This window comes from Amphiprion ocellaris, chromosome 7 (assembly GCF_022539595.1).
Source record: "Amphiprion ocellaris isolate individual 3 ecotype Okinawa chromosome 7, ASM2253959v1, whole genome shotgun sequence".
NCBI lineage: Eukaryota > Metazoa > Chordata > Actinopteri > Pomacentridae > Amphiprion > Amphiprion ocellaris.
In genome coordinates this window covers 10,350,265-10,364,519 of record NC_072772.1, presented here as the reverse complement: position 1 = coordinate 10,364,519, position 14,255 = coordinate 10,350,265, and the positions used below count along the sequence as shown (strand labels likewise).

The 14,255-nt window shown below is 38.6% G+C and overlaps 1 protein-coding gene across 2 annotated transcripts in view; it reads right to left on the bottom strand.

The window, feature by feature from the left end:
- Positions 1-8,960, bottom strand: part of inppl1a (inositol polyphosphate phosphatase-like 1a) — a 49,292-nt gene extending 40,332 nt beyond the window's left edge. For both annotated transcript variants that reach the window (XM_055012126.1, XM_055012127.1), the window contains exon 1: positions 8,449-8,960. In XM_055012126.1, coding sequence (XP_054868101.1) covers positions 8,449-8,630 — 182 coding nt within the window. In that variant the 5' untranslated portion in view covers positions 8,631-8,960. The remainder of the gene's footprint in view (positions 1-8,448) is intronic.
- Positions 8,961-14,255: the final 5,295 nt, after the last annotated feature.

Genomic DNA, 14,255 nt, shown 5'->3' with positions numbered 1-14,255 from the left:
TTTAATCTTTGGATTGGTTGCTTACTCAGGCTGCTTATCACCAGCTCTGGCTCAAGTGGTTCTATATTACAATAATTAGTCGATTAATCAATTAGTTGTCTACTATTAAATGAATCGTCTGCTATTCTGACAATCAATTAATCGATTTGAGTCATTTTTAAAGAAGGAAAAAGTCAAAATTCTCTCGTTACAGCTTCATAAATTGAAATCTCTGTTTTTTTGACTCCTCTGTGAAAGTAAACTGAGTATCTTTGGATTGTGGACAAATGAGTCAATTGGGGACAACATTTGGACTTTCGAAAACGCTGATGGAAATTTTTCACCGTTTTCTGACTTTTTGTAGACCGAACAACTATTTGATTAACTGAGAGAATAACCGAAAGACTAGTGGACAATGAATATAATGATTAACTGCTCCCTGTTCTCATACTAAGACATAAGATATCTGTATTCTAGTCTAAATCTGACAGCAGAATGAGGGTAGTTGTGCACTAACAGCCCTCACATAGATCTGAGCCCATGTCAGAGTTAAATGAGGTTAAGTTTAGAAGTCAAACATCCAAAACACTCAGGACACAAGTTCCCATGTTGAAATGATTTACATGGAGCACATTTATCAGACTGATTGCCAATAATAGCTCCATATATCAGTTCTGACTAACAGTATAAACCAGATAAATATTTGCTCCTGCCTGGCAAGGTTCAGCAGTAAACACAGTCATATCCATATTTAATCCCATCACATTGTAAACACAATGCGCTGTAGATTCAGTGGCACAAAATCCATACACAGGCGTCACTGCAGTGTACAGTGTGTATGTGTGTGTCTGTGCATGTTTGTTTTCCTGTTGGCAGCTGTTGAGATTCTCTGCAGGTCTGTGGAGTAAATACTATTGTTTCAGTAGCTGCAAACTTAACTGGGGGAGGGAGTCGGAGAAAGCGTGTGAGGCTTATTGTGGGATAGAGATAGACTCAGAGTACACAGCGTTTGCCTGTTGTCAACAATAGTCTGTGCTGAGGGTAACGACAGCCCCTCTGTCCTGTTAGTTTAGACTGCCCCCTTCTACTATTACTAACCCTAAGATTACACACAGCTGAAACTTATTACTCAAAGTCTGATGTTGTTTTTTTGGTTTCTTTTTAAAGGTCAGAGGTTTGAACTGACCGGTGATGACAAAATAACATTTAATCAACTCACTTGTAACTTGTCACTTGCAATATGTATTCAAGTTCAAGACAGTCAAAACATATTCGAGCCTCGTGGGAAAAATGACACTGTTTGCCTGCCTTTAGTTGCATCAGTATGGACCCTGAACTCTGATTACATCACAAACAGCACATCTTTTGTGTTTCGACACAACTCATGCCAAATTTAATTCTGACTCAGACATATTTCTGCATTTACACTAGATTTAGAAACTATGTATTGAAGAAAACAAGACAACCTCTGGTGTAACATTAATGCATGAACATGAGAACAACCGCACACAACACTCTCTCTCCAGCAGTTAAAGTGGCCATGACAACAACGTCCACGATAAGGGAATAAGCCGCATTAGAACCACATTCATCCAGGGATAGGATCGCTGTGAATAATCTCCAGATACGCACTATATTCAACATCAAAAAAATGTGACACTTTGTGACATATTGCTTTCATAACATGAGGTATGACCTACATTCTTCTTCAAAGCTGCCTGTCATGCTAAACATTTTTTGGTTGTCCTTTAGCAATCAACAGGGTGAAGTTACACCTCACAGCCCATTCTGTCTGTTTGTCCAGGCCATCATGTAACCCAGCCTCAACTGTCCCAAAGTGCAGCCAGTCAGTTCTGTCCTGACACTGATGGTGACCGGTTGGGATAATTACATTAATTTCCTGTGTTATTGAATTATGACATACAGTTCTATGCAAAGGTTTTAAGGTTTAAAGCTACTAAGGCACTAAAATAATCCCGTCATCATTTAGCTTCATACAAAGTGCAGTAAAAAGAAAGAAATTTCATTCAAATCAGCATTTTCATATCTACCATTTACCTTTAAAAACTGCTTCTGGGTACACTTGCACAGCTTTTCAAGGTGCCTTTCTGACTGTATTGCATTATGAGTACGAATCTAAACATCTAAAGTGCCAAATACAATTGCACAGTCATGCATCTATTTAAAAATTTTGCCTGTACAGGGACTTCCCTACCACCTCCACCAGACTTCAGTGCAGCACTTCAACTGTTCCATGCACTGCCTAAGTAAGGATACTATACTGTCCAGTGTTAAAGTGGAGATAATTGTATATTAGCAGACTACGCAATTACATGTTCAGTTATTGTTTTTGAATGGCGAGTTTGCAAGTCTTATTTGTAGCCTTAATATTATCAGGTTAGCCAGTGTTTTCGGTCTCTTCATAGCAAGTTGATCAGTATCAGAAATGTTTGGTTAATCCAGTTGCAGTGGTTTGTATAGGCACCTATAATGTGTTTTACCACATGATCTACCACGGAGCAAATAAATTGATGACATGCAGGAAGAAAATCAGCTGTCACAGACAAAGAATGCAAAAGGACAGTCTGAAAATGCTCAGGAGCACAAACAAACCAAGAGAAAACCCTGTGTATCATACTATTTCGTCATCTAGTCATCCGATGTTGGCGCACAGGGAAGCTACACAAAGTAATTGGAGGATATAGACAAAGTACAAAACATCGTATTGACTGTTTATATAAACAACAATAGTAAGGTGAACACGCACTACAAAAAAGATAGAAAAACAGCAATAAATTTCAGAAAGATTCTTAGCTTGATAACAACTAACATGAAATAAGAATAGTGTAAAAGGAGCTGCAGAATTGCAACATCTTAAATTGCTTTTCTGTCGTAAATCATATTCTTGTTTAATACCTCAGAACAAAGAAAATGCTGCTTTTTCTATACTGATAAATAGCTTAAAATGACAAAGCATACCCTATAAACAAACTACTTATACAGTGCTTTTACACCCAAAATAGCACACAATGCTAAAAAAATCCACCAAGCAATACACACACACACACACACACACATGCACCCCTTCTTGGTGAGGAATGTTTTCACAGAAATGTCTACCTCTCAAACACACAGAAACACAGACGCAGCCTGAATCCTGACATGTTAAGACGCGCTGCACTGATACTACAGAACATACTCCTGACAGCAAAAGTAGATAACAATCCAATGTCTCCACAGGTCAGAGTCACAGATGTATCGACACAAATTTATAAGCGTATCGTCTTTTCTGATGGTCGGCATCTCTCTTGTTAGATTCAGGAAACGTGACAGCTAAACTGAAATATTTTATCACTACTAAACAGCACTGCTTTGACATACTATACATAACTCCACATACTTTATCTGCATCATTGGTAGCACGTAAATATAAACACATTCAGCAGAAACTGATCACATAACTGTTAATCTTCTCATTGTCAAATAGTAAGGTGGTCAACCCGGTCACTTTCATTTCCTACAAAAGTCTGAGCATTTAAACTTGCATGCAGACATAGCAAAACCCAAAGTCTGCAGACTGAAATGTCCACTAAGAGGAAGTGAAAGGCAAAGGCCTAAAGACAGGCCCAGGAGTCAGTCCAACAATAAGACTGGAAACACTTCCGAAACACTCTCAAGCCTCCAAAAAGGAAGCACACATGTGCCTGTATGTAAGTCACAAGGGCAAACTCAAAAAGCCATGTCTGGTAGGCATACTCAGATTTTAAAAAATGGACAAACAAATAAAAAGCCTCATAGTAGTATGTAGCACATTAATGGGCAGGTGCATGAAAAAGTCAATCTAGTTCATGCAGTTAACATGAGATAGTCTAGTCTAATGAGCTAGTCTTCAAATTCATAACATTGACACAATTGTGTGCTAAGTTTAAACCGTGGAGGAAAACAATCTCACAGGATTCACTAGAAATACAATGCAGTACAAATATGGTTTCCCCTTCACTGCAAAAAGGAAAAACACTCAAAATACTATAATGTTTACCCATTTTTTTTATTTTCCCTCTGCCAGCAACTGTCGTGGCCTGAGGCACTGTTTTTTCAGGCTGTTCATGTAATGCACGTCCATACGCCTCATTCTCGTAATCACAGTTTACTAGCCTTGAGGGAACTTTTTCAAATGTGGAGCAAATATTTACTTGGAGTCAAAGATGAACTGATTAGATTTTGGCCACTGTATGCTCATAAAACACATTTCAGTCATAAAAATTTCTATGCTAACTATGACAAAATTTCACACAAATGTCTAGAATAATAAAATGATGAAGTAAAGACATTCTATATCTAAAAAGGTCAAAGTTCAGCTTTACTCGAACATCGTAATGTTCTGTATAAAACACTTTCCTCACCAATATTCAACAGCATAACTCAGGAACAGAAAGGGAGACTGTAACCATATTTCATATTTGGTCAGATACTAAATTGGTGACATGAATCTTGGGTGTCCACCTTTAAACTGTGATGACTGCATAGATATTCAGTGCTGCTGGCTTGAAAATCTGTGTGAATGATTCATGTTTAAGAATTTGTAGCTTCTTTCTTGGCGACATTTGCATTTGAAGCGCTGCCTATTCTTGTGGCTAGCAGGATCTGCTTCATTGGCCAAGCATGTAAACACATACGAGTAATCTGACTATGATTTTTGTTTCTCAATGAATTTATACACTTTAGAGTCTTCACTGACGCAGACATTGGCTAGGAAGCAGAAATTCTAGTTTTAACTGGAACTTTAAGCAACTATGTGTGACTTATTTGTATAGCATTAAAGAAGAATTAAAGTAATACAGTAGAGCAGCAAAGAACATCAAGACAGAACAGACAAGACTACAGCGAACAACATAACATGTGTACACACAACTAGCTACCAGAAAGCTTTGGGGAACACTTAAAATGTGAAGTCCAAAACATGTACAGCATTACTACTGCGTGAATACGCCGCTGACAACACAGGACATGTGTAACTTCACTGGCTGGCGAAGGCATAGAGCCATAAAGCAGTTTATCTAAATTTATCTTAAACCTTAGAGAAACTAGTACAGTGACACACACACAGGGTAGTGGGCAGTGTAGTTCTCAGGAGTTTGTGAGACAAAGGAAACAATGAAGAGGACTTGCTATACACATTAGCTCTAAGCCAACAGGACGTCACACGGAGCCTATGACTAAAAACACTGTGCCATTCAGTAGTTAAAACCTTTTCACCCCTCTGATGATTCAGATTGTACTTCCTGGAAATGCTTGTTCTTTTTTTTTTTTTTTTTTTTTTTTTTTTACACAGCAATATTAGCCAAAGCTGGCAAAGGTGACAAATAGATGTGCTGTCTGACCATATAATCGTTTCCTCCTTAGCTTCAGGGTTTGCTGGGAAACACTGGGCCATCCCTGTTCTCAAAAATATTATTAATGAAGCTGCTGTATCTTGTTTCATACAAATGAAAATGTAGCAGGACTGGTCCTCATGACCTGTGGCTGAGTACTAAGAAGGGGAAAAACTTGGACATCCAGTGCTTGTGTTTTAAAATGTTCTGTTCCTTCTCATCAATTTTATTTGTCGATGCTCTTTATCTATTTTATTTAATTTTATTATTATTACATTATTTTTTGTTGCTTTTTCCTCACAATTTTTGTTATCTAAAAACATTCATTACTCACATTACAAAACCAACAGAAAATAGTGAAATGCATAGCACATTGGTTCCACCTTTACTTAAACTCACAAAAGCTTATATAATCTTCTTTAAAAGGTAACTAAACTACATAATTTCCTCCAGATCTTAGTTACTTATTTAACTTAAGCCTTAAATCTGGATTTCTGAGTGATAGCTGAATTACAGCTGTCTCATGAGCAAATCAAGTTGGTTTATGTATTGCAATACACATTTTAAATCAAATTTCTTTCTTCTCCCATTCTATATTTGTAAAACTGAGTCAATTGAATGGATCACAAATCATACCACCACTACTTCCTATAATCACAAAAGAAGGAAATGATGGGTCTACTGCATGAGGGCAATAATGAAATGTTCACCTTTGAAGATTAGGGCAGATTCAGTCCATGTTAGTGCCTTAAACCTGCTCTATGGCTGCGATAGAGTAAGAAAAAAAAACATATAAGATGATATTTAGAGAGTATTCTTGCAGTGAGAGTCATTTACTTAAAAGGGTGCATCTTACTATGTTACTTTTTGTAAGTGGAGGCAAAAGTTTGGGGGTAAAAAGCTGCAACACTGTTTGTGAAATCTGTCCAGGACACGGCTGAGATAAAATGAAGGAAACTTGAAGTCCGTGATGTGAAAGGTGAAAGAGGAGAGGAAGGGAGAGGCGGGAAAAAATCCAGAAACAGATGATGCATGGATGTGAGGAATGCTGCTGGTCATAGAGTGACCAATTGAGTGACTAGCGCATCCAGCAGTGAATGAAAAATGGGCATCATCACCACGATTTAATCTTGACTGTATAGTTTAAAAGGCTGGTGGTCAAGTAGACAGCGGACCACTGTATGTTTTCAAAAGGGGAGTAGGCATGCAGTAATTATTTTACATGACAGAAAGTTTAGAGTACAAAATAGTGTATTATGTAGCTACATTTTCCAAGAGCAAAAGAAGATCCAAATGCCAAAAATACTCAGTTTGCAGAGGAAGGCAACAATAAGTCAGCATTCTTGCTTGCAAAAATGTGACAATTAACATTGTTAATTTTCTTTTCATCAACTAATCAATTATTTGACTCATTGTTTCAGCTCTATAAAAGTGAAGGTGATATGTTTGCTAATTCACACAAATATACAGTACATACATTATGTACTGCTTGGTGTGCATGTGTAAACACACCCAAACATTAAACTCAGCATGGGGGAAACTATCAGATAGGGGATGTAGGTCGAGTCAATGTCAGAGTGCCATGTCACATGGCATGAGCCTTTTATTTCCTGCCTCTGTGCAATCTGTAGCCTATGCATCTGTTTATCAGCGTGTAGTTTTACAAGTTTAACGTTTCTTTTCCACGGTTCATTTGACTTCCTTGAGACATTGTCAAATGTGCGTAACACTGACAGCATTATCTGTACTGAAACTTCATCATCTACTTGTCAGGTGTACAGAGGATACAAACAAGACTATTTCTTTCACTTAACACAATTCTGCTGATAGCGACGTTGTCTGAGTGACTTGTTAGACATGGCAAAGTCTCCCTTGTGTAATAGAGGGTGGGCGCTTCATCGTTTATTTTAGCAAAGAGGATGCCATGCCCTCTAACTCCCTCTAAACAGAGACTTTTTCTGGTGTTGTCATTTTATGATATACCGTGTGAGAAAGCAGTAACTCCTCAACCAAGCCTACTGCTTCACCACTGCGCTGATCCTGCATGTGCCTTAAATTAAAACATCAGCAAAGCTTCACCAGCCCATAGATGCTTATATTTACCTCCACGACCATTCAGTTTAATGCCACTGCTCGCAACCCGCAGGCTGATTGTAGCTGAGTGCCCTGTAAAAACGGCGCTGCAGGCGACCACATCAGACACCAGACAGACAGGGACAGCCCTAAAGTTGTGTGCCATGCTGGAGTTTCACTGCTGGGCAGACAGACAGTCTCTTTCTCCCACTCACGGCCTTCCAGGAGAAAGTAAACAAATGTGTTTGGGCAGAAGCCGTTTTCAACACTTTCCAGCTACAGCTTGATTACATCTGTTAACAAATCCATACATTGCTGCCATTTATCTAGTTGTTAAATTACAATTCTTCCTTGAAAGATCTTTTTCGTATTGGCTACTTTATCCATTTTTATTTCTTATGTGTGTTGCTCTCAGATTGTTTTCCTGTTTACACAAGGACTGACTCACCACCAGCTTGTCAGTGACCTGGAAAGCACTTTGAAATGTACAAAGCTGTATAAATAATGAGCAATCAATGCATTGCTCATATACAGTCCATCCTTACCTCTTCAGGAGTCTTGAATGACCCTTTATCCATCAACACTGAGTTCTTACACTATAAAACTAAAAAAAAATAGCGCAATGTTTACAACCTATTATTTTCGAGCAATTAATAAATAGTCCATAATAAATATCCTACTGACCTTTAATTTAAACCTACAGCCTGAGTTTCTAAATGACAAGTAGCTTGCAATAGCTGTCCAATGAGTAAATCTCGCAGTTTTCCATACTGCAACTCACACTAGAGGAGAAAGTAAACAAATGCGTTCAACAGAAACCCTTTAAACACTTTCTAACAGCCTTCAGCTGCAGCTTCATCACTTCGGTTGGTGCAGAAAAGTTTGTGCAGAACTTCTAAAAGCCACTAACAAGAACAGACCGTGCCTCAGACACAACACCAAACACTCCCTGAAGGCATGTGTGCTAGATTTAAAGAAGTTTAAGCTAAAAACGAAGCACAGGGAGGCCGATGGAGTTACTTACAGTACACACAAAGCGTAAGCCCCGTTGACACTCTCGCTGTCCCGCACCAGGAAGCTGCCGTCTCTCCCGGCCCGGGCGAGCAGCTCCTCGGCCGCAGCTCGACTCAGGTCCCGGTGATACCACATCGGCGGCGCGGGCCCCAACGGAGAAACCCCACCACCGCTGCCGCCACCCCCGGCCATGGCCACAGCCCTTCAAACCGGGTTCAAGTCAAACTGCTTCCCGTCTCCTCCGAAAAACCTCCTCCAGACTAGTGAAAGAATCCGGCGAGAGAGCAGCGGAGGGCCGCGAGAAAAGTGAACGTTACTCCGGCGGAAGGTCGGGAGACGCCGGGGAACCGACGGTTGAGGCTACAAGTTGTTAATTTGATAAGTTACGCTGTTTGCGGCTGTTCCCTCAGTTCTTGAAAGGCTCACCGCCCTCCTCTCTCGTTTCCCAGTCCCACGGAAATCAGGCTATGTAAATCCACACTGGAGACCGGGTAGCAGCAAGCGGGGACTGAGCCTCGTCAAGGCCGCCATGTTGTGCGCATGAAGCACTTACTGTTGGGTTTTTCAAAATAAAACAGGATATTGAGGGATTTATATAGAGACAGGTTATTTGAGAGACAGTCAAATCAAGCGTGTTTCCTGTTATTGCTAATTTTAGCTATCTCGACAGACAAGTTGAGATAAATGTTTGGAACTCATCTTTGTTCTGTTTTATATGATTTATTGTCAGGAATATCATGTTAACTATATGCCAAAGCACCAGAGACATTGTAGGCTCAAACAGAGCAAGATGTCCCCTAATAATTCCCCTTCTGACAACTACATAATATGAATTTTTGCTTTAGTTTCAGTTTTCATACTTTTTTAATAGCATTGAGTCAGTGGGAAGTAGTTTTGAGATATGTTGATGGAACATATTGATGATCCAAAATAACCAACTGCTTATTTTGTTTTAAGAATGAACTCTCTGATTAATTCCAAGCCACTGTAGCCTAAGGATCTCTGCTGTTTAGTGATTTGACATAGTTATGTCAGGGATTTAAATATCACTCATAATAAACATGTACATAAACCTTGAACTTTTATCCTCAGCCTATGAACTCTAAATTAACTGGCAATTATCAAACCATTTTTTCAAAAAATACAATCAAAAATTATTTCTGTGTATGTTTTATAACATTTATGTCACAGTTAAAGTAGGAGCAACAGCAGAATTTGAAAATATAGCTAATATTATACATAGGTACCAAGTCTGTACTGATCAAATGACTCATGAGGTAAGACCTCACCTCACCTATCATGCAATGACGAAAGATTCTTCACTTGGTAGCCTCAACTTCTTGTTTCGTCTTTACTTTTAGCAAAACTTTGGTCTCTGAGACTATATTTGGACAAGCCCTGTCTCTGCTTTGCATGTCTGACAGTAAAGAGATATTCTCATTAGTGTTGCAGGGGCTGGAGTCCATCCCAGCTGACATAAAGTGAAGGCGAGGGACACCCTGGACAGATTGGTCCAGAAACTTTGATTGTATTCACTGAAAAGTATAGTTAGTGGTGATCAGAAGGTAACATGAGTTTGATCAATGATTTCAAGTATTAGTAGACTTTATGAGGGAAGCAGTTTTGAGAAAAGAGTTATTAGTAAATCAATTCATAGTGCAACCCAGAACATTGAAAGAGGAAGTGTTTGAAGAAACAACCAGATGTTTTTGTTTCAGAATAGAAAACGTTTTAAGATATGTAAATTTATTTGTTTTTTTGGATTTTGTTATTGTGTCTTCTGTGTAATTAGATATTCAAAAGTGTCACTGGTGTTTTTCAAATTGTTTGTCTGTATTTAGATTCATCTTAAAAGTTTAGTCTTGGTCTTTTGTCATTCTTTATGATTTTATAATATTAGATTAGATGTCCAATTGTTTTGTCTTTTGAATGTGTAATTGTTGAGTGAAAAGTATTATTACATGTGATGAGTTAAAATATTATTTTCAATAGTAAATGTTTAAAGTCTTGTAGTTTGTAATGTGAAGAACTTGTAGTAGATTGTAATGTGTAATTGTATATTTAAGGTTTTCATAGGAAATTGTGTTTAATTCCTAGTGAAAGTGTTATTGTCTTTAAGATGTTATTTTGTAAATAAACATTTAACTATTTAAATAAGTGTAGTAGTTTCTTTCACTTTTTGTTTGGATAGGCGTAGTGAGAGACAGCCAGACAACGGGGTTAGACATAAGAGTTAGGCCAGCTCATACAGCATAGGGTGTACAAGCGGGAGTCGAACTCGGGCCTCAGCGGCGGGGACCAAGTACATACGTTAGAGGCGTAACTCGTAGAGCTACATGAGCACGCATGTTCTCTCCTTGAAAACGTGTATAAATCCAATAGAAACTCAAGGGGTAGGGTTAGGGCTAATGAGCAAGGTCCTTACAGCTGCAATGAAAAATCGGGAAATTTAATATGACACATAAATATTTTTAATTTTAATACTAAGCAACCGAATATTCTGAGAAATTAATTCGCGGTTTTTCCGTCCGCATCGTGGTTGAAAAGAGCACCTTTAGGGTAGCTATATCGACGATGCGGACGGAAAAACAACAACTTTATTTTAGGATTATTTTGGGTTAGTCTGGCTTATTATTAAATTATGAAAAAATTTTATTTTTTTAATGCATTCTTTTGGTACATTGCTACTGTCAGGACCTTCCTCTCCAACTCGAAACCCTACCTCTAGACTTTATATTAGATTGATGCACCTTTGCTGATAGCCAACACGCGTGATCATATAGTGCTGCGGGTTAAACCACTGATGCATGTAGTAGGTCCTCAACGTTGAGACCCTGGTTCGATTCCCGTTCGCAATCCCGTGATATATTAGTTGTTCTCATTTTTATTTCTACCCCATTGTCTGGCTGTCTCTCACTACGTCTATCCGTCAATTAAATGCAAAAGACTACAACACTTATTTAAATAATTCCTGTTTATTTATTAAATACAATTCTTACATTTCTTACATCTTTTTTCCCCCACACTTTATTAAAGTTTAATTGTCTTTACTTTGTCCCATTTATTTAATTGCTTCTTTTTTATGTCTTTTCTTTCTTTAATCTTCTTCTTTCTAGAATTTAACACCAACCTTAAATTTTGGGTCATTTTTAGACATTTTGAAAAGCTATAAACTCAAACAGAGTAACACCGACAGATATGAATTTCGGCCAGGATGTACGCCAGTCATGGGTGATCAAATGTTATCAAAACGCTCCGCAAAAGTCTGAGGGCGTGGCCATGGCAACCAGTGGAATGCGGCCATTTTGAATGTCTCGCCATGAAACAGGAAGTGCTATCTAACTAGCCTGTACATGCTCCAATCTGCTTCTAACTTTACATGTGTGAGAAGAGTCCAGCCCTAATCACGTCCATAGGTCGATATAAACTCACAGTCATAGCACCACCTGGCGACCATTTTGAATTTCTCGCTATTAAACAGGAAGTGCTGTCTAACTAGCCTGTACATGCTCCAATCTGCTTGAAATTTTACATGTATGATCAGAGTCCAGCCCTAATCACATCTTTGCGCCACTTGGAGGCCATTTTGGATTTCTCGCCATGAAACAGGAAGTGGTGTGTAACCAGCCTGTACATGCTCCAATCTGCCTGAAATTTTACATGTATGATCAGAGTCCGGCCCTAATCACATCTTTGCGCCACTTGGAGGCCATTTTGGATATCTCGCCAAGAAACAGGAAGTGCTGTGTAACCAGCCTGTACATGCTCCAATCTGCCTGAAATTTTACATATATGATCAGAGTCCGGCCCTAATCATATCTATGCACCACCTGGCAGCTATTTTGGATTTCTCGCCATGAAACAGGAAGTGCTGTGTAAGTAGCCTCTACATGGTCCAATCTGCCTGAAACTTGACTCTCTCAGTTACAGCACCTCCTGGTGGATATGAGTGGGCAAGCCGGGCCGCTCGGATGCGAGGACCCGTCCAACGCTGCTTGCAGCTTTAATTTACTTTGTGATCGCAACAACTTGTCAAGATATGGAAATGATTTTAATTTGATATTCATTTCCACGTGTAGTAATCCTGACACCACAGCATACAAACTAAACAGGAACTATTAAGGAAGAAGTTTCGGTTATCTCCCTGCCTTGTAAATGGAGAAAATTTAGAAACGTAATTTTTTATTTTTAAAAAATGCATAAAAGTTTTCTTGGTGCATGAACTGAGGCTGCTGACTGACCTTATATTGCACAATGTTCAATGTCTTTAAATATTTTCACAGTAAGGATTCATCTGTCGATCTATCTATACCTGAAACCTGATCCTCTGTATATAGTCTTCTACATGTTTGTTGTTTTTTTTTTTTTTTTTAAGAATAAAATCATCTGTATATAATGCTATGGGCAATTTTTGCACCGTTTTTTTCTTATTTATTCTTGCACTGCCTTTACTCTCTTATACTTTCTCCTTTCCTAAGGAAGAAGTTTCGGTTATTTCCCCAGTTATGTTTGAAATGTAACATTACTTCTTCAGCTCAGTGCATCAGTGATCATATTGGTTTAGTGGTTGGAAGTCAATAAAACATTAGCGTCAGTCAAATTGAATGCGTCAGTGGATGGAAGTGGTGGTTGCCTTGTGCTGCTCTTCACTTCACTGCAGCTCCATGGCTCCATCTGCTGGACGGACAGAAGTGCAGCAGCTGATGGCAGCTTCTTTGACCTCACGCTGCTGTCAGACCCACAGATTAGGGTTTATTTCAGATATATATAATAGAAAATAGTAATTAAAAAATAAGCTGATGTTGTATTTTTGCAGCAGTGAGTTTTACAGGGTTAAGAGCAACCAGTCAAAGGTTATTACTGAGGATTTTAAACAAAAACATTCAGGCAAACAGTTAACATCATAGGGTGCCTGACATGTTTGTTTTTTTTCCGGGTCGATACAGATTTTTTTTGTAATCAAGGAGATCAATAACCAAGATTTGGAATCACTACACATTTGCAGAAAAAATAAAGTTTTTGAACAGCACATAAAGTTAAGTTAAAATTAAAATAATCACGAGTTGCAGCCTTTGCTTATTTATGTTTTACATGCTGAAGTTGTCCTTCAGTGTTTCACTGATCAGATTGTGCTGTGGGCAGGAACAAGATCAGAGGGAGGCAGCTGCAGCAGACCCAAAGTAGTTTCACATTCATTTATCTGATCAGATTTCAGGGGGCTGTTTTTTTTTTTTTTTTTTTTTTTAAGAAATGGGACCAATAATTGAAAACATGCTAAATATCAGATGGGATCATTGGTGTCACAGGACATCTGCAGACACAGGTCAAAGATTACAAGGAGTTTATTTAACGAATGAAACTAAAACCAACACAGAAAGGATAACTAAACCAAGGTGAAAACAAAAAGGGGAAACCAGACTAATTGTAGGAGAAAGGTTCTGGTTTCAAAGTCTCTGGTCTGGCAGAGAGCGGAAGAATGAAGAACCGGGCCTTCGTGGATTAAGGTGATTGAGAACAGGTGAATCAACCCCGACACCTGTGAGAGAGATGGATGGATGGATGGATGGATGGATGGATAGATAGGTAGGGAGGTAGATGGACCATAGATAGATGGATGGATAGGTAGATTCTGCAGTGGGGAAATTTTCAGTGTGGCAGTAGCAGATAGGAAAAAAAGTAAAAAGAAAAGCAGCACTCAGTGCACAGATATAAATAGATGCTTTCTCCTTAGAGAAGAAATAGAAATGCTTGTAAATGCTTGTAAAAAAAAACCTTGTGAAATTGCACATATTGACTTATTTACATTTTATTGCAGTT